The 20,952-nt window shown below is 38.1% G+C and overlaps 1 protein-coding gene across 6 annotated transcripts in view; it reads left to right on the forward strand.

Annotated features, from left to right (window-relative positions):
• VEZF1 (vascular endothelial zinc finger 1) overlaps positions 1-19,729 on the forward strand; it is a 28,005-nt gene extending 8,276 nt beyond the window's left edge. The window contains exons 2-9 of one of the 6 annotated variants that reach the window (XM_026710144.2): positions 2,990-3,708; positions 4,295-4,358; positions 7,574-7,757; positions 9,543-9,584; positions 12,571-12,708; positions 15,976-16,014; positions 16,731-16,775; positions 17,366-19,729. In XM_026710144.2, coding sequence (XP_026565929.1) covers positions 2,990-3,708; positions 4,295-4,358; positions 7,574-7,757; positions 9,543-9,584; positions 12,571-12,708; positions 15,976-16,014; positions 16,731-16,775; positions 17,366-17,793 — 1,659 coding nt within the window. In that variant the 3' untranslated portion in view covers positions 17,794-19,729. The remainder of the gene's footprint in view (positions 1-2,989; positions 3,709-4,294; positions 4,359-7,573; positions 7,758-9,542; positions 9,585-12,570; positions 12,709-15,975; positions 16,015-16,730; positions 16,776-17,365) is intronic. The other 5 variants (XM_026710145.2, XM_026710146.2, XM_087925535.1 and 2 more) reach the window with 5 other exon arrangements.
• The last annotated feature ends 1,223 nt before the right edge of the window (positions 19,730-20,952 follow it).

Raw genomic sequence — 20,952 nt, forward strand, 5'->3', positions numbered from 1 at the left:
CAGATTAGCTTTTAAACGCATTTAAAAATTGTGGAATGGCTTCACATCAGGTAACAAATACTGTAGCGTAATCCTCAAAATAGTTTTATTATAATGTTTTTAAAAACATATTATTTTTCCAAAATCTAGAGAAAAAGATTAAAAATCTAGTTCTGCCTAGATGTGTAGCAAGGTTTTTTTCCCAGTTTATTATCACCCCATCTGCCATCTTCAACCTTCTCAAAAACATTATGTTGCCCTCATATCAAAAATTGTCCACTTAAAATCTCTTCAAATTTTAATGAAGCAAAAAAAGTTCTGAATTTAATGGGAAAAATATTTGGGGGGAATTAAAAAATGTGCAGTAGTTCTACCCATAACTTGATGGTTCAACGACATATGTTTGGTGTTGAAATACAATAATTATAAATGTTATTGACTGAACTTGCTTTAAAGTAATTTAATTATAAATAAACTACAGCTGCTGAACTCTAGCAACAGATTTTTATTTTTGCTTGCTAAGAAGAAGCAGATCGTCAAAAAAAGTTAATATTGAAGACAAAACAAAACAGCTGTGGTAAAACAAAGTATGCTGTGTACTCTAAACTTTGTATCTCAAAGAAGTACAAAAAGCACTGATATTTCAGAAAATGAGAAAAAAATTCAGGAGTCAAAATTCAGGATACAGATTTGTCTAATCGGTCTCATTTTCTGAATCTGAAGTACTATCATTGCAAGCATTTTTTACTTTATTATGGACTCCTGCAAATTGATGAGTTGTATCATTTCATGCATTAATTTTGGTATAAATATCTTCAAACATTTTATCAATTTTCATTTAAAATGAAAACATTAGCAAATGAGTCATATTTTTTTCTTTCTTCAATATTTTGTGAGAAGAAATAAGATCATGGGACGTTTCCTCTTGGATTTTGATATTCTTGGCCTACTACATTGTTGAAGGTCAACAATGAGTTCTAAGTGTTTTGAGTGTAGGAGTTGTGGAACACCAGAATATCTTGACATTCATAATGTTTAGCAAATGTCATATATTTAAAAAAACCTTTGCTTTATATTTCCCTGTAATCTATATTCACTACAGAACATAGATAGTTCTGCTGGCTATAAAGCAATTAGTCTTCATTAAATCAGTGGAAGACGGGCTTCTGAAAAGTTATATTCACATTTTTTCTAAAAATAGAAAAGGTTGGATTCTGCTGGACTTCAAGGGAGATAATTTTATAAAAAGCTGTGCACTAACTGTTTGGCTGTCTGTATTAAAGGTTGTGTATATTAGAACAAGTTTTATTTGTTAAAACAGTATTCATAATAACTGAAATCTGAAAGTACATTAGCTAAGCTTGAAGATGTCTGCATAATTTTCAGCAAATGTAGCTCTGGTAAAATGCGGCATTTAAAGAATTGCTTGATGATTTTGCTGAGCACTATTTTTATTTACAGGTAGTCCACAACTTATGACCACAATTGAGCCCCAAATTTATGTTGTTAAGAGATATTATTTGTTAAGTGAGCTTTGCCCCATTTCTTGCAATAGTTGTTAAGTGAATCACTGCAGTTGATAAGTGAATCTGGCTTCCCCATTGACTTGGCTTGTCAGAAGGTCGCAAAAGGGGATCACATCTTGGGACACAGCAACGGTCATAAGTATGAACCAGTTGCCAAGCATCTGAAATTTGATCACATGATCATGGAGATGCTGCAAAGGCCATAAGTGAAAATGGTCATATATCATTTTTTTTCCATTGTGGTTCATTGTGGTTGTAACTTTGAATAGTCGCTAAATGAACTGTTGTAAGTTGAGGACTACCTGTATTTTTGATATTTTGGAATCGAGAATATGACTGGAGGAGGAATTCTGGTAGTTGAAGTCCACAAGTTTTTAAGCTGTCAAGTTTGAAGATCCCTTCTGTAAGTTTTCAGTTGGGAAAGAAAAGGTTGAATCTGAATTTGGGTAAGATAGGGTTGTTTATCCATTGGGATTCTGTGTTGCTGCAATTCATGAATCCTTTTGGATTTATGGTTCCTAATTCATCAAGTGGAGTTGTTGCCAGAGAGGCCTATATCTAGGTTCAGCGGGTGCACCAATTGCAATTGCCACTGGGTAAGAGGACCTGGCCACAATAACTCACACTTTCATCACCACCCATCTTGACTGTTACAATGCACTTTTCATGGGGCTGCCTTTAAAGAGCACTTGGAAACTGCAACTTGCCCAGAATGCAGCAGTCCTCATGCTTACTGGTGCTCCACTACTATTAGCAATGATTTTCTGAGTCCTGCATTAACTACAGAATAGATTTCTAGGTACAATAGAAGCTGCTGATGTTCTATAAAGTGTTTATGGCTTAGCATCTGATTCAGCTCCAGAGAAAGCTGGGAAGAAACATTTTATAATTCAACCTTTCCAAGAGATTTGTGGGGTTGACAGGAGTGACACTGCTTTTCTGTGGCAGCACTGGAACTTTGGAACAGCATCCCAAGGGAGGACAGGCAGGCCACCCCTTTGTTGGTTTTCTGGAAACTTAAGAACTGCGTTGTTTCAGAAGTCTTTATCTGATGCCATCTTGCTTTTTGTGTTATTCTTTGTTATTATTTTTGTGTCATGTCTCTGATCTTGTTATTGCTATCATTATTTTGATTGCATTTAACCTCACCATGAATATTTTAACTTTGGTTCATGTAGCCTGTAGGCTACTGAAAATCGTTTGAGTATGATGGGTAGTTGATGGATGGATGGAGTGCTAATGCAGTATCTGCAAAAGTTTACTTTCATCGTTTTTGAGTTAGAAACTTTAAAAAAAAATGAAGGTGTAATTTGTATGGTAAACATTTGAATGTAAGAATTTTGGCAGTTAAGTGGCTTCAGTTTCTTTTTAAGTCAGAGTTATATGTTGAATCTGTGTTTATAGATTGCTAAGATGTGTGTATTTCTGCTGATCAACTGCACGTTGCATCTCTCACTTCTGAAAGTATGGATATTTGGTTTTAGGCACATGAAGCATCTCATCACCAGCAGCAAGCAGCACAAAATAGTTTGCTGCCTCTCCTGAGCTCAGCTGTCGAACCTCCCGACCAGAAGCCCATTTTGCCCTTGCCGATAACACAGAAACCTCAACCCCCACCTGAAACACTAAAAGATGCCATTGTTGGGATTAAAAAGGAGAAGCCGAAAACCTCCTTTGTGTGTACATACTGCAGCAAGGCCTTCAGGGACAGCTACCATTTGCGGCGCCACGAATCCTGCCATACTGGGATAAAGCTGGTGTCACGGCCAAAGAAAGCCCCTGCCACGATGGTGCCCCTAATCTCCACCATTGCAGGGGACAACAGCCGGACATCGCTGGTTTCCACCATTGCAGGCATCTTATCAACAGTCACAACGTCTTCCTCCGCTACCAACCCAAGCAGTAGTGCCGGAGCCACAGCCATGCCAGGCACACAGACTGTGAAGAAGCCCAGCAAGCCCGTCAAAAAGAACCACGCCTGTGAGATGTGTGGCAAGGCATTCCGGGATGTCTATCACCTAAACAGACACAAGCTGTCCCACTCGGATGAGAAGCCTTTTGAGTGCCCAATTTGCAATCAGCGCTTCAAAAGGAAGGACCGCATGACCTATCACGTGAGGTCTCATGAGGGTGGCATCACCAAACCTTACACCTGTGGTGTTTGTGGAAAAGGCTTTTCGAGGTACCATGTAGAAAATCCCAGGCGAGCTCAAGTATTGGATTTTCATTCCGTGTTCGCGATGGGTGGGAGGTGGGAGGAATTGTGATAGGAAAGTAAGAAATGGGGAGGGGGGGTGGAGATGGGGAAGAGGACACCAGGAGTAGTGTCTTTGCATTTAAATCTGCAGTCAGCCTTTGCTAATGGTGGGAAATAAGTGCTTGTTTAAAATTCAAAATTAAATTAGCTTGCCTTTGGCCTGTAATGAAAGTATAGGGATTTTTAAAGGCACTTTTGTAAGCATTACTATGTAAGGCATTAATTTAGCAGTATTGTGAAGTCACACAACCTCCATTTGGCTTGGATAACCTTCCATTTTAAATGGCTAATAGCCCTTAAGATAATTTTTATCAACTTAGATTTTCCAGGGAAGATTTACAATAATTACAGGAAACTCGCATGTGTAGCTGAAGTTTTGTGATATTAAGATTTTCTCAGAAGAGTTGAGATCATAGGTCTGTGTATCTGGGAAATTCCTCTTGTGCAGGATGTTGGAGATTGAATAATTAATTAATTCTGTGTTTGTGTAACAATTTGCTTTCTTGTGTTTACTTTTCTTCTTTTTCCACAGACCTGATCACTTAAGTTGTCATGTCAAACATGTCCATTCCACAGAGAGACCTTTCAAATGCCAAGTAAGATTTTTTTTATTGATCTGTATTGCTTAGCTTATTAAGACACCCAAATGGACTCTAGTAAACTCTGAAGTTAGACATCATTAGATGAAATGGAAGGTTCAGAGCCAAGTATTAACATTAGCCCCCATTATGTCCCTTGGATAGCACATAACTAAGCTTTAAATGGTAAAGAGGGTTGGGCCTGATTAATATGGACAGACACCCGCAGGAAGTGCCAAAATCGTAGGCAACTGTGGAAAGCCAATAAAAGTTGCAAAATAAAGACAGTGTCAAATGCTTTTAATAAGGAAATTACAGTAAGTGAGCCTGGTTCAGAAGACTATCTTTAAAAAAAGTACATTGGAAGTTAATAAAAGACTGAGCCTGGGCATTATCCCCATGAACTTGATTAAGTAAGTATCAGAAAGAGTTAGAAGGCTTATTGGAAATAGATTGAAAAAATTATGAGACCAAAGAAAGTCACACGTGAGCAACAACAGCCAAAAATTAGTAATGAGAAAAAACTAACTTGGACTGATGTTTACTGGGCCAACTGAAGGTTTACAAAATAATTACGTTTTACAGTTTTCAAACTCTTCATTAGTAAGTTCGCTTAAATCCAACCTCTGCCCCCAAAGAATGATGGTAGAAAATATTTATGAATGTGGCAGTTTCCATAGTAAAATGGAGTGAAAGGGCCTCCAAAGTTTGCAGAATGGGTTACATCAGGCCAGAAATGGAGTTTGGCTGCATTTTCCCAGTTATTGGTGCTTCTTCCTGGAGGTTTTTTTTAAAAAAAGATCGGACATCCATTTGTCTGGGATGTTATAAGATCTCCTGACTTGAGCAAAGGTTGAACTAGAAAACCTCCATGGTCCCTTGATTCTATACATCACGAAAAAGAAATAAACAGATAAATGATTACTCCCTATTCTTGGAAATATAACATCTAGGTGATTATGTCAGAACTATTTTTATCCTATCCAATGTGCATGTGTTTTGGTTATAATAATGAGAGTTGTCTTTATCAGCACATTTTGAAAGGCACCAGATTGGGGAAAGCTGGAGCGCAACAATGATTAACACACAAACAAAGTAAAATGCAACAATAAAGAATATCTAAATTCCACTGTTTTTGCATTACAGTATATGGAGTATTTTTGAATAATGAGCTATGGTAATGACATCTAAAATACAGCCTTCCTTGCAGCCACTACTAAACTTCATTCAGTGAAGTACCAGGAGAAGGGCCTCAGAGCTTTACATAAAAGATGAAGATAGTTTCTCTTCATAGCTTGTGGTGAGAAAAGCTGGTGGGATATAGGGATGTGTAGGGGAAGGCATTCTATGTTCCTAATGGTTTCAAACCCATCCAGTGAAAGCCTGAACATGGTTCTATTTTTATATATTTTACCTTTAGAATAGGCTGCCTGTTCCCAAAGTCTCTGAATAACTAACAATCAGAAACATTGCCTCCAGTTAAAAACAACCCCCTAGAAAATAATATGTAAATCCACATATAGTAAAATTAAAAATAATGACCATAGCAGAAGTTTCAGAAAAATATAAAGGCTTTCAACGAAATTTCATTTTAGATACCATACTGTGGCTGCTACCAGATACTTTTAGAAGATTTTGCATTAAGCCAAACACTTTTGGACTTAATAGTGGCAATCTGTTTTAGTTATGGAGTCTTACTAGGACCTAAAGAAGGGCTCATAACTATTGATTGGATGCCAGAATTGTTTTCAGATGTACAGCATGGGTAGGCAGCCAATGGCCTTTGGAAGTTTCCCCTTCAATGCCTGAGGGCTAGTGGACTTTCCAGCAATTTTGAAGGTAAAAGAAAATGCACAAAGGAAATATTTAGTATGAGCCTTAAAATAACCCAATATTGAGTTTAAAAAGCAAATTCCTAAACCTGGGGGAACAGGATGAATCCAGGGCCGCCTTATGGCATAGCATGGCTCTGCCTATCTTACTTTGTCACCTGATCCACTGTGGCTTCTCTTTTAAAAAGTAGAGCTCTCTGGTTACCAAAAGATTGCCTATCTTTGTTGATTTGTTAGTTTTCCTTTGTCCAGCTTGTCATTTTGCCTCTAATGTCAGACTCTGCACTTGTTTAGGCAGGCTAGCATTTTTTAAAGTGGGCTAATAATGTACATTTTTTTTAAAAAAAAATTTTTTATACCTCTTCTGTTTAGTTTTATCAATGTGTTTCTAAGCTGGTTCCTGATGACTCATTTTGGCCATTAAATGATTTGATTTAAAAGAAAGAGTGATTCATGACTTTCAATCTGTTTTTGGCCTTTTTAAATGTAACTGCATAATGGAAAAGAAAATCAGGTCCACAGGCATTATCAGGAGATTGTTATGAGAGATTACCTTGATCTGCTAGGATATATAGAAACACTGTGTCAACCTGATTAGTTGTCTTTGCTTTAAGGAATGAAGGTTTTTATACTTGAATAATATTCAGCTCTTACACATAGTTTACTTAATCCTCTATAAATATACTGCTGTCTCTTAGCATGGTCAGTTTAATTTTACCTGGCTGTATGTGCATTGACGATAGTAAGAGTAGCTTAAATAGTATTGCTAGTGGCTCTTCATTCAGGCCTTAGGTAAGGACGGTTGATGTCCCACTCCCTTTTTCCCATCTGGGTTTGTTTTTTCTGTTATATTTGTTTTTTTATTTCTTGTACTGTTATTTACTTTTAAATGTTTTTAACAATTTGTAAATCACCTTTACATACATCAATTTATAATAGTTATTATTTGCGGTGTGAGAGTTAAAGCATTTTGGTATTTATTTTAATTCAGTAAACTTCATGTAATGTTATAGTCCAGTACTTCCAGACTGAAAACTTTATTCTGCTATGGGCACTTAATCATGATTCTTCCTGACCTTGTATACCTATGAAAAATATCTTTCCTGTGTACTACTACAGTCCAAATTTAGGTTTGCTAGTTTATTGTTTGTAAAAGTCATATGTACTAAGAGGCATTATTATTGTGGGAACAGTACACCTATTTGTTTAATTATATCATATTCATGTACTTATTGGGGTGCATTAAATGCAGAGTTTTGAACTGAATTGCATTACATTCCTCTGCAAAGATTTCTTGTGAGGAATTCAAGGTATTTTATCATGCACTTAACAGTTAACTATTAAAGTTAGTGTTCAGTAAATGAGTATTCTGCTTTAGACCTTCTATTTCTTTCTGTATAGACCTGCACAGCTGCCTTTGCTACCAAAGACAGGCTGCGGACTCACATGGTGCGCCACGAAGGAAAAGTGTCATGTAATATCTGTGGTAAACTTCTGAGTGCAGCATATATTACCAGCCACTTAAAGACACATGGGCAGAGCCAAAGCATCAATTGTAATACCTGTAAACAAGGCATCAATAAAAGTAAGTGGTAGCTTCTTGAAGAAAATGTCTTGTTTTGCCCTCCAATGTAGTGGCATGCAATTGTTGAAAAAACAAACAAACCCTGATGATTTAGGTCATATAAGATGGGACTGGTATCTTACATATTAGATCTGCGAAGATGGGGTTTTTTGGAAACTTTTGGAAACAGTCTGAAAATGGTCAGGTTTAAAACTTTGACTGCAGTGTTGGAATCTGCAAGGATTGGTTTCAGCTGTCTTTGCTGCCTCTATGTTTTGGCATGCTATGACTGGCAGCTAAACAAGTACTCGGAAAAAGCATGTATTCATCCTGATGCAGTTATTACCGAAGATAAAATCTTCCACTGTTTCAGCAAAAATGTCCAGTCATGTCAAGCATTTGTAAAAAGTACAATTAGGGAAAATCTGGAGATTACTGGAGACTTTTATCAGCCCAATAATTCACTTTGGTTCCTTTCTGAAGCCTTCAATTTCCTTCAATTCCTAAGCTAGAAGCCCAAATGTGATCATACTACAGATAGTCCTTGACTTACAACCATTTCTTTAGCAATGATTTGAAGTTACAACAGCCTCAGAAAAAAGGTGATTTACAACCTGCCCCCTGAGTTATGACTGTTGCACAGTCACCTGAATACCATTTGAGTGCTTGGCAACTGGCTCATATTTACGATGGTTGCAGTGTTTTATGGTCATGTGATCACAGTTTGCAACCTTCCCATCTGGCTTCTGACAAAAATCAATCAGAAAAGCCAGATTTGCTTAAGGACTACATGATGTGCTGAACAACCTCCACTTGGTTGTAAATTTGGGTTCAGTCATGTAATGACTTGCTTAATGACCATATCAATTAGCAACCAAAGTTCCCATCCCAACTGTGGTCGTAAGTTGAGGACTACCTGTATAAGCAAATAAAATAACAAGCCCACCAGTGGTGGCAAATAAAACTGGAAGATCTATGAATGCATCTACCATGGGTTCCTCTAAGAGTAGATTAAGGTTATATTCAAAATTTGCAGAAGTCTAGCTATATTTGTAAACAGTTTGTAGGTTGTGTAAGGATTTTGCATAATGTATAGGAAGGAATTCTATGAAAGTTAGATTTCTTTGTGGATCATAATGAGTTCTGGCTGCTGAATGCAATAGAATGAGACAGTAAAAAAACGAGGCAGTACAATAGTCTGTGTATCTAAAGGAACATGTATTTTTTTAGCTGTTCTGCAACTACAATTATGGCACAGGAATCCACCTACAATAGAATATTCTTTCTTGTGTGCTAGTTTTTTTCCAGTTATAGAACATGTCAAAAGACATCTGCCACCTGTTGCCTAAGTCTTGCCTACAAGACTTGTCTGCCAGCTGTGTCACCCCCTTCTTAATGCTTATGCAGATCACATTTGATGAAAGCATCTGTGTAAATGGATACTTTTTGGCTCATATCTCCGCCCTATTTCCATGGTTGCCCAAACATAGATGAAATAATATAAATTTATGCTTAAGAAAAATGCAACTGTATTTAAATATTTAGTCATGGGAATCTATGTAATCAAAAGTTTGTGTGAAGGGTTTTGGACTAGCCCTTCCTCTCCTAAGTTTTTCAGATCTTGGTTTGTTCCGAATAACCTTTGTTCCTGCAGCAATCCAGGGAAGGTAAGTTAGGCTGAATCAATTTGATGAGCTTAGTGGCTTGACAAGAATTTCATTCAGGCTTTCCATATCTAAAATATAAATATCTATTATTCCAACTCAGTACAATAAATTATACAGGGCTGTTTCATTTACATTGCAGAATTTGGGTTTTTCAAGCAAGAAAATCTACATCTTCCTGCGTGTGAGTAACCATGGTTTAAATTTGATATGTTTTAGTATGCCGATCAAAAATGCTTTTTGCAAGATTGATAACTTGTATTTGCTTTAAAGCAGTGGTTCCCAAAGTAGGAGGTACCACCCCCTGGGGGGCAGTGGGATGCCTTAGGGGGGCGCTGAGAGGCAAGGGGGCCGGCGGGGAGGGGTGGTAGGAGGCGGCAGGGGGGTGCTGGAGGTGAGCGGCAGGGCACAATTCAGGGGTGAGAAAAAATCCCGCCGTGTTCGAGGCGAGGCTCCGCAGGATCACCCCATTGACTTGCACGCTCTGGTGCAAGGAGCTCAGTGGGGTGATCCTGGGGGCCTCGCCCCGAATGCAGCGTTGGGAAAGGAGAGCAAAGCCAGAGTGAGCAAAAAGTCAGAGTGGCTTTGTTCTCCTTTTCAAACATCCCCCCGCCGCTGTCGTGTTCGGGGTGGCGGGGCTTCGCCCCAAATGTAGCGTTGGGAAAGGAGAGCAATCTAGTCCAATGGCCTGCTCCAACAGGCTTGGAAGGGAGTATGGGCATGTGTGTGTGCATGGCTGTCAAAACTTGAAAAATAGGTCAAGTAGTTCTGGGAAGGCCAGTCATAAATTAGAACACTTGCTAAGCAACAGGCCATTAAGTGAGGACCACTTGTATTTGGTTTGCCAGTCACCAAACCACGCCCACCCAGTCACGCGACCAGCAAGAGATGCCAACAGTCACGTGACTAGCTTCCCACGCCCGCCCAGTCATGTGACCAGCAAGCCACACCCACCCAGTCACGTTACCAGCAAACCACACCCTCAAATTAGGCCACGCCCACAGAAATTTGAATCCTGCCCCTGGGTGGGGGGCATTGAGGATGAGTTTGTAGCACCAAGGGGGCAGTGGACTGAAAAAGTTTGGGAACCACTGCTTTAAAGATTGTTTGCATTCCATTTTCTGTTGAATGATGTTAAATATTGTATTAGCCTTTATGGTGGAAACTTCCTATTACTTCCCATTTGTTTGTTGTAGCAACAACTGTGATCACTATGGAAGAAACAACTACATCCTCTTGTCCTCTGTGTACACACGCATTGTGTCTTAGAACTACGTGCTTCATTTTGGCAAATCCACATTAGAGAAATTTTGTAGTTCTAGTATACATTTACATAAAGGAAAGCAGTTACAGGTAGTCCTCGACTTACAACTGTTCATTTAGTAATGATTCAAAATTACAATGCCACTGAAAAAAACTTACAACCAGTCCTCATATTTATGACCATTGCATCATCTCTACAGTTCCATGATTTAAATTCCAGTGCTTGGCAATTGGCATGTATTTACTACAGTTGCAGCATCTCGTGATCATGTGATTTTCCCAACTGGTTTCCAACAAGCAAAATCAGTAGATAAGATTGGATTTGATTAATAACCACATGACTCACTTAACAACTGCAGTGATTCACTTTAACAGTTATGGTGCATATATATATGTATGTATGTATGGCATTCAGCTTTGTTCGGGTATTTTCCCACGTCATTGTAGTTGTGCTTTTAAAGTTGTAGCAACGTTTTGGCAGAATCTCATCTGCCATCATCAGGCTTCTGTATTGTGTCCGTCTGTGATTCAGGTCCCCACAGTCGTTTCAGTTTTAAATTTGGGGCAGCCTATTGCTGTGCCAGAATGGTTTTTTCTTCATCCTGATTGGTTGGGAATCTTGGTCTGTGTTTATTGGTCTTGGAGTTTGCTGTGTTCTGCTTGATTGGTGTTTCTAATATCTTCTGTCTGTTTTGGCTGGCAACATGGTGTTCCTTTAGTGGAGGCCTTTTGTGCAGCTTGGCTCCGGGTAAATGGACGGCTATCATTTGTTAGGAAGCTAGGTTTCCTCTGGGTGCCTGGTTGGGGTGTGTTTGAGCTGGAGGTATCAGGGGGGATCTGTTTGTGTCCAGGTGTTTGCCACACCACTAGCCAGGCAAATACCTGCCAGCCAATCAAGACACAAAAAGAGCCACAAAACAGACAGAAGATATTAGAAACACCAATCAAGCAGAACACAGAAAACTCCAAGACCAATAAACACAGACCAAGATTCCCAACCAATCAAGATGAAGAAAAAACCATTCTGGCACAGCAATAGGCTGCCCCAAATTTAAAACTGAAACAACTGTGGGGACCTGACTCACAGACGGACACAATACAGAAGCCCGATGATGGCAGATGATATATATATATATCTAAAATAAAATAAAATAAAATAAGGCATATCTCACTTAACAACTACTTTGCTTAACAGTGGACATTCTGATCCCAATCGTGGTCATAAGTCAAGGACTACCTATGTCTTCCTTCTAATAGAAGTCATCTTAAAACTCTTCATGGGTTGAAAGGGTTAAGCTACATTTGTCTAGGAATACCAGCAATAGATTTCATGATAGGGATTCAATTTTTTCTCCTTAAATGTGCTTAAAATGGTCTTGTGTGGCTGAAACTAAGATATCTCAGCAGAGGGTAAAATTACTCTGACTTAAAAATTGTACAATTTAGATAAGACACAAAGAGATTAAAACTCCCACTCTCTCTCTCCTATCAATACTAGAATATTTAAAATGCCTGCTCTTTATAGCTTGAAATGAATAAGATAGATTCTAGGTTTTATTACATTTCTGTAGCTTCATTTAATTATCAGGTCTTTCAGTCATGGCAGACTCTAAACTTTGTAGATTTGGTTGAAACTTCAGTAGGGATTATATCTTAACAATTTTCTTCTGATGGCAAACAAGACTCCAAAAGCAGAATGGCAAGCAAGCATCTAAAAGTTTACTGTTGTTGTGCTGAACTAACAAAATCACTTATTTTGTTGTTTATTATGGGAAAAAAATTAATACTGTATTCAGAGTCTGTAAAATGTGGTTTTTAACTTAAAGTTTCTTTCTAATTGAGAAAATTCTAATTTGCACCCATATGTATTTTTTCATCTTTCTTAAAAAATAATGTGGCTGGAACAGCTTGTATGAATGAAGAGAGCAACAACCAGAAGCAGCAGCAGCAACAGCAACCACAGCAACAACATGTCACAAACTGGCCTGGAAAACAAGTTGAGACTTTGAGACTATGGGAAGAAGCAGTTAAAGCAAGAAAGAAAGGTAAAAATTGATGGCAGCAGACTGTTGTTCATATGTATAAATGACTGGTATATCAGGCAGGAAACATGGAGTAAATTCATGCTCTGTAAATATGCAGGGGGTAAGAGCTACTTGATAATCTCTGGTGATTGTGGTGATCAGCCTGCTTGTCATAGATTTTTACTTCCTGATTATGTCAAGCAGTTACTTTATGAAAGCAGGCTAGGAAATGTTGTGAAGGTTGCCCATTGTTGTTTATGTCAAAATTTTGATCGCTGGCCCTATTTTCAAGTTGAGGGCATGATTTCTGAGAGGATCTGGCTTTTCTTGTTACTTAATCAGTTTTATGCATAACATAAATCCTAGCAGCTTCATTAGTGCTTCAGTATGATACAGATAGGGTCACTTTATCACACTGGTTTCCAGACTTCCATAGAGGAAAATCTATAGCTTGGAGAAAGCCTGATCACTTATAATTTATAATTCTTCATAAGGTGGATAATTTTAGTTTTTCTAAAATACTTTAATTTGGCTAGAAGACATCCAACCTCCATGATTCTTGACCTTGATGCCAGTCTTAATTGCAGTCGCATCTGTCTTTCAGTTTTATAAAGTTACTTTAACTATTGTTTGTTTTTACAAATAAAATTTGCCAGGGTTCCCATTTGCCCTGATGACTTCTGTTTGTGGCATTTTGTTGCCTTTTTATGACTCATTTGCTTTTAACTGGAAACTAGTAAGACAAGATGTTCAATAGCAGTTAGAATTTGAAAGAACTAGAATTTCATATGGAATTGTGTGTGAACGTGTGTGTGTTTTTGTTCTCCATATCAAGGGAAGGGGAGAGTTATATGTGTTTTGATGGCTTACATAAAATAAGCACTTTTTGTTGCTATAGCCATTTTTACAAAGGTATCTGATTCAGTGTTTAAAATAGCATTTATCTTTATTATATTATTTTAAATTGATACCACTTTTCATTGCAACGAATCTCGAAGCAAGCATAGTAGTATATATCCAATGTCTACTTTGCAGATTAGAGATCTGTAGCATTTTCCACCCTTTGAATTAGGTGCCTTGTTTTTATTTTTGCTTTTTTACAAGTCGATGGACTTGTTGTTTTACTAGTCTTAAACCATACTGGTTTAGGAGTTATATGGAAGGATTACTGAGCTCAATATGCTTATGTTAAATATGATGAGGAAATGTGAATTCAGAATGAACTGCCTGGCTTTTCTTCCCTGCACAACTTGCCCCTTCCCTTGAAATTTAAGAGTTTTGAAGAAGCCTATAATAAACTTTCATGAATAGATTTGAATATATTCCTTGCTTAGTCTACCCTGAATGCTTTGTAAAAAAGTTGAGATTTCTGAATCCAGCATCAGTTAATGAATCCCATCCATGTGGCAATCTTTAGAGCACCCACAGACATATATCCCTGCTCTTATGGCTTATTTGTGTTTCACATTTGAACTGAGAATGTAACTGGACCACAGCCATCTGTTGAGCTCTGGCCTGGATTTTTACAGTTCAGATCCAGTTTTCTTAAGTACATATGATGCACCGTGCTGAATTATAAGAGTTTCCATTCATTTTTCAAATTACCTATAAATCTTAATTCCTCTAAATGTGTTTTTTTCATTCTACTGCTGATGCATATTATGAGTTTTAGGAGCTTGGTCTCTTTTTTATATAGAACTCTGCATGCACAAAACAGCAATTTTCAGGGAAGCTGGCATTGGAGTGTGAGGTAGAGCTGACCTACAGAATACTAAGCTCCCGAGGAGCGGACCATACTTTCAACTTAAAAAGGAAAAAAAGTGGGGGGTTTGGTGCTCTCTGAGCTTGGTTGTTTTCTTGCAGACATTTAATTACCAAACTAGGTAACATCATCAATATTAGACTGTAACAGAGCTCAGAAAAGCATCAAGGATCCCACAGTTCAGTCCTGAGCTACAAAAAAAAAAAATCTTTTTTAAGGAGAAAAATGCTGGTGGTGGAAGAGAGCCTGGGATCCTGCAGGTGATTGGCAGTCTTATCATTCCTCAAGATAGATCAAAACCCAGCCACATATGAGAAATGTTCTTTTGCATGGTTGCAGAATAAGCATTTGTGTAATTTCTGAAAATGAGAGACAGGTAAATCACTGAAGAAATCCTAATGGAGGGTGCTTGAAGAGAGCAAAAGGATATTGGAAAGCAGAAGGGGCATTATTTTGGTAGATTCTGATTCTCTGGAGTGGAAGGCTCAGCAGTCTCACCTGTTGAATGGATATCGTACCTTTTCACAAGGAGATCAGGGCAGCATATACAGCGCTCTCTCCTCCAACCACCAACCTGTGGGGTATATTAGCCTGAGAGATAAGAGCTGGTACAAAGTCATCCAGTGAACTAACCGTTGTGGGTGACTTGAACAAGTCCAATCCAGCAACCTGATGGCTACACCACTTAACTGTACGGTAAAATGCAACAATTGCCTTACCTCTAAAAGGAGAGCTGAATGGCTAAAGCAGAGACCAGTTGCAGCACAGACTGCTCAAAAGCAGCAAATCTGATTGCTTTCCTTGCTTTTGCTTCCTGGCACACGAAGAAGATGTTTGGCATCTTGAAGCTTATTATACCCTGTTGCTTTCCATCTTGCTTTCAGATAAAATTCTTTCAGCGCACCCTTTCCCCCTCTCATGTACAGTAATGTGAAATGAATCTTGCGTCCTGGTTTTGAGTTACTATATAGAGTACCCTTATATATGCTCATATAGTTGGGCTCCCACATGCATAACAACCCAGAACTTGGTAGTGAAAAATAAAGAGTCTGCTCTGGCATTGTGACAGCAAAAAATAATTTCGATTTGAAACAACCATTGGAGAGAACCTGCAGGTCAGGCTTGAAAGAACTATGCGGCATTGATCTTCTCGTACAATCAGTCTCGTAGCATACATAACCAAGTCAGATCTTGGTTGCATGCACACTTGCTAAGCTCAGTTAATGTTTATTTTGAAAAGTTTTGTGTGTGTGTATGTTTGCCTAGCTGCTCATTCATTATGGAGCCAATTTAGAAAATGGGTTAATTTGGTAACTTGATTTAGTTGACTGTGAATATAGCTTTTAAATCACGCCAGACATAAACACCTGACACCATGACAGAATTTTAGAGCGAGACCTTTTAATCGTGCACATGCTCAAATACAGTCTGTATGATGTTATGGGAAAGGGAAAACTAGAATTATGTATCATCATTGAATGGCTTAATTGCAACACCTTTCCTCCACCTCCCAATTTTGATTACAGAAAGTCAACAGACTCTGAGGCCAACTTCAGTCAAGCAAGGTAGGGTCAGATACATTTATATAGCTTGTATTATAAGGCTGGACTTTCAGCTCTCCCACTTTGAAGTATTTTGGGGTACAAGGTTGCAGTTTCCATACTGAACATAACAATTGCTCGGCACAAAAAGAAGCACCCCAGGTCCTTCCCTTGCATTGCACCACCTGCATTCTCTTGGTCTTTGTAAATACGTCCGGCTCTCTTACATGCACTGGAGTCAGCGGCCTAGGCCTCTCGCGAAAACCATGTTGTTGCCACATAGTAAATGCGATCTGGTGTACCCCAAATTGACACGAGTGGCTTTTATGTCTGTTTATTGGTTTAAGCTGAGATTCCCAATTGCCACTGGTTTTCCCAATACCAGAAGTTCTTTTTCCAACTCCAAGGGAACACAAGTATTCTATTGATAGCCAGCAGGTGGTGCTGATATATAAAAGTAGCTAACTTTTCCAGTTCTCTCTCTAGCTCAAATAGTGGCAGAGTGTCCTTGGTGTTACAGCAGGGAATCCATTCTTAATCATTAAGGCGAAAACTACCTGACTGGTGGGGTTTGATGCACTCATCTTATTGACTGGGGTTTTACAATAACTAAAATACTACACTGATTGAATGATTCCACGAGTTGTGGTTAAATTTATTTTAAAATGAAATAATCAGGTAATAGTGAAAATTAGCTTTGTGTATCGGTCCCTAATAATGACTTTTTAAAACCTTCACAGAATGTCAGTACAACTTTGAGAAGGCTATAGAGTACGTACCATTCGGTATGTACACTCTCTCTACTTATAATATTCCTCTTCAGAGGACTTTCTGCTAATACTGTGCTGCTTTAATGAACAAATCCCCCTCTTTTTATTACTAAAAATTGCCAGATGTCTTGAACACAGATGAATTGCATGACTGAAGATATTATAGGTTGTAGAATTAGTGTTTAATAATTGCATTTCTGAGTATTCTGCTTGAGAATATTTGTTATTGTATAATGAAAGAAGCTATTAAAACACATAATATATTCATTGCTATTAAAAAAAGTAGTTTGCCAGTTTACCAGAATACATGAGACACAGGCTTATTAACTTGTCTGCAAGCCCTTAATTGCTGATAGACATCTTGCATTGTGATTTGTATGTTTTTGCTATTGTGACATAAGCTGTCAGCAAAATGGGCTAGAGTTGGAAAGGTCTAAAATGTCCAGTGGGAAAGGGGTTTGTAGATAAGAGAAGGCTGACTGGCATTGAAAAAGCTTGCATCAAAATTTATTCTAAGGACTGTCCCGTTGGTGTTTCAGAATCTTCTCTGCTCTGTCCATTTGTAAAGCCACAACTTTGGTGTCATCTCTTCTCTTGTTTTCTAGAAGCTGCCAACTTGTGCCAAACGTCCACTGCTGCCCCTACGCCTGTGACTCTCTCTACTCCCTTCAACATAACCTCCTCGGTGGCATCCGGGACGATCACCAACCCAGTCACTGTGGCTGCTGCAATGAATATGAGAAGCCCAGCCAATGTTTCGAGCGCGGTTAACATCTCCAGCCCAATGAGCTTAGGCCACCCTGTTACCATAACCAGCCCTTTGTCCATGACTTCTCCGTTAACACTCACCACACCTGTCAATTTACCAACTCCAGTCACTGCTCCAGTGAACATCGCACATCCAGTCACTATCACCTCACCAATGAATCTCCCAACACCAATGACTTTAGCTGGCCCTTTAAATATAGCCATGAGACCTGTGGAAAGCATGCCTTTCCTTCCCCAGGCATTGCCAACCTCTCCCCCCTGGTAAAAAAAAAAATCTAGAGCAAAAACTTCATGCAGTATTAAAAAGAAGAATAGAAAACAAGTTCTTAAGAGCAATTAACCTTTTTTAAGTTCATAGTAATGAAACCAGGCTAATTCATTTGATGCAAAAAAAAATCATGCTCCAGTTTAAAGGGAAAAACACCATAATCAGATCCTTCGGTTGGCTGGCTGTTGACTTATTTCTGGGTCTTTTTCTTTCCTTTAAACTGGCAATGATGTTTGAAGATCAGATGAGAACTGAGCCCAGTTTCTAAACCTTTTTGAAAAGTTATCATTATTGATAACTGAGGAAATTGTAAATGAAAAAAACAAACCTCTTTAAACACTAGAAGGCTCCATATATGGAGATTTCCACAACTACAGTGTGGAGATGAATCACTAACTGGCCAGCTCTGTGACTCTCTGATTGAGAAAGTATTGTAGCGGGTTTTTTTTTTTAAGTAAATACATTTCATGGTCCTATTTTAAAAAAAATGCATTTAAGTAATTATGCATTTTACCTTTTGGGAATATGATGATTTCAGGCCGAATTCCCTATGGGAAAAGTGATACCAACTCTGATATGCAAAGCATATGGTAACTTTTATCATTCTAACTTCTAAATAACAATAGGGATTATGACCTGGTATTTTGGAAATGTAAATAGTAAGTGACATATTACCCTAAGGGAATATAACCTAATAGTCAGCATATTAAAAAAAAAAAGAGAGAACTGTTTCATGTTTGGCAAGGAACAGCTGTTGCTGGTAGAATAGGATTTGAAATCTACGTGAATGCGGTCTCTAGTCGAAATCCAGCTGGGACTCTTTATTATGGAGAGCATACAGTGAGCTTTGAAACATGGAAAAATGGCTTTAAGCTTGAAGACTGTGGAAGTGCTGGGTAGAACATGTGTCTGCTCTCACTCTCAAGCAGAACCTGCTGATGTGACAAGAGAGCAGGTGTTGTTCGCTGAAAGTTTTTTTTTTTTTTGTCTTATATTATAAAATGGTATACAGTTTTTATTCTAACCACTAACTAGTTAGGATGCCCCTTCAGGACAAGCCAAGAGAGTGCATCTTATTATTTTGTGTTTCATTTTTTTTACCTTTTTTGTTCCCCCTTTAATCAAGTGTTGTGCAGATTTCTTTGACTTTGTAAATATTTGCAGAAGAAGCAACAACCATCGTTTGTACTTTTAGTTAATTGTGTTAACAAATAGTTATTGATTTGTGGAGGTTTTCCATTAACTGACCTATCCAGTGAAGGGAAATCCTCTCCCTCCCTGCCAAACAGTCCCATTAAAATACCCAAGAATACATCCTTTATTTTATCTGTACATAAAGTAGGATGGAAAATCTAGGGAAGCAATTTTTTTAGGCTATCATGTCACAGTCACTTTTTAATCTTTGTTTTTAAAGACGTACCCTATAGCCAAGACAGTATAAAAAATAATTGGAAGGGGAAAAGTGAGAGGCTTTCTGAGAAACTCAGAGCAAGGATGCCAATCCAACAGCAATCAATATTTTCATTTTTTTAAAAATGGGATGCTGGCAAGCCTGAGAGGGTGGAAGTCTGCTGTTTTTGTGTTTATACCCATCGTGTCAGTGTAAAAGCAACATTTCGTATTTCTGAGGCAAACGTCTGGGGTAGACAGATGTCCAGATTATGTGAAAATGGTTCTAGGGGCTTGGACTACATAGTAAAAATGGGGGAAAATAATTGAATTTAGTGTAAAATAATTTTATAAATGAACTTTTGTACCTTAGGACATCAAATTGTACAACTTTTGTATATATAAAAGCTTAGGAACTTCCTGTGTAGCAAAAAGAACACATTCCTACACTTTTAATGTATATGTTTGTTATAATGTCATGTAAACATACGCCCCATGTTTGTGCCTTTTAATTAGTTTGTCTCAATAAACAGAAATGTAGAGACTTTGTAGTTGAGTTGGTGCATTACCCTGCAGAGTCTGCAAATGGCTACCCTGCTTCTTGGTTGACTCTTAAAGCTTCCTACATTTGAAATGTGTTCCTGAAGTACACCATAAGGATATGTTTTGTGGGTAGAGGTTATAATTATTGTGTTAAATATGTACACTTTTTATCCCAATCCATAGAGAAAACGGATGCAAAGGACTTGGAGCTACAATTTGTAAGTATGTACATTGACTGTGCTATAATGGATCTGTTTGAGAAACCCACAGCTTAAGGTACTCAAAGTACTGCTGGTGAGAATACATTTAAATATTCATTTCAGGTCAAATTTTAAAACAGTTTTATGTGATGACCAAGCCTAGTTTTTATATTTTGGGATGCTTTTTTCAACATTTATCACTGTACATTGATTGTATCTATTTTTGACTACAGCTTATTTCCAAGGAAGATCGATAAATAGCCCAGCGAATCTGGACTATGTCTGCTTCAAAGCCAGTTTGAAATGATAAAAATAATTAGCACTAAGCAAATCATGAAATGCCTGAGCTTTAATGCATCTTTTAAATAATACAGTGAATGAAAACTCAAAAAGGGAAGGTTTGAAACTCAACAAATGGGATACTATGAGGATACCGATGCAAAAGAGAAATGACTGACTAGCTAATTAGCAAAAAGAATTCAGAGAAATGTAAGGCATGGCAATTCATGATGTGAATGGAACAATTCCATTTGAAGTCATAGGTAAATAAGACTTCCATATACAAATGTCAGGGTTTTACGTAAGAAACTCCCGGAAGATTGTGCCCTCCCTGTAGTAGATTGCTACTACATGGAGCAAATTGCTACTTGGAGTGTATCTCAATCATCCTTGAATAATACACTCCAAATGTGTTGGGACTACAGTTCCCATTGCTTATCAGCCCAAGTGATCAAGTTAAGGGTGTTGAGGACAGCAGGCACCAACACATCTGCACAAGCATTAAGATTGTTTGCCTGGCCTTACAGTACAAATTGATCAATTTGTAAATTAATTGTAAAACTATTTGTAAACAATGGATGGAAACTAAACAAGGAAAAAAGCGACCTAGAACAAAGGAGAAATTTCCTAACAGAACAATTAACCAGTGGAATGACTTGCCTTCAGAAGTTATGAGTGCTGCAACACTGGAAGCTTTAAAGAAGAGACTGGACACCATTTGTCTGAAATAGTAGAATCTCTGCTT

The sequence above is a fragment of the Pseudonaja textilis genome, chromosome 1 (assembly GCF_049901715.1).
Source record: "Pseudonaja textilis isolate UNSWEBS1 chromosome 1, rPseTex1.2, whole genome shotgun sequence".
NCBI lineage: Eukaryota > Metazoa > Chordata > Lepidosauria > Squamata > Elapidae > Pseudonaja > Pseudonaja textilis.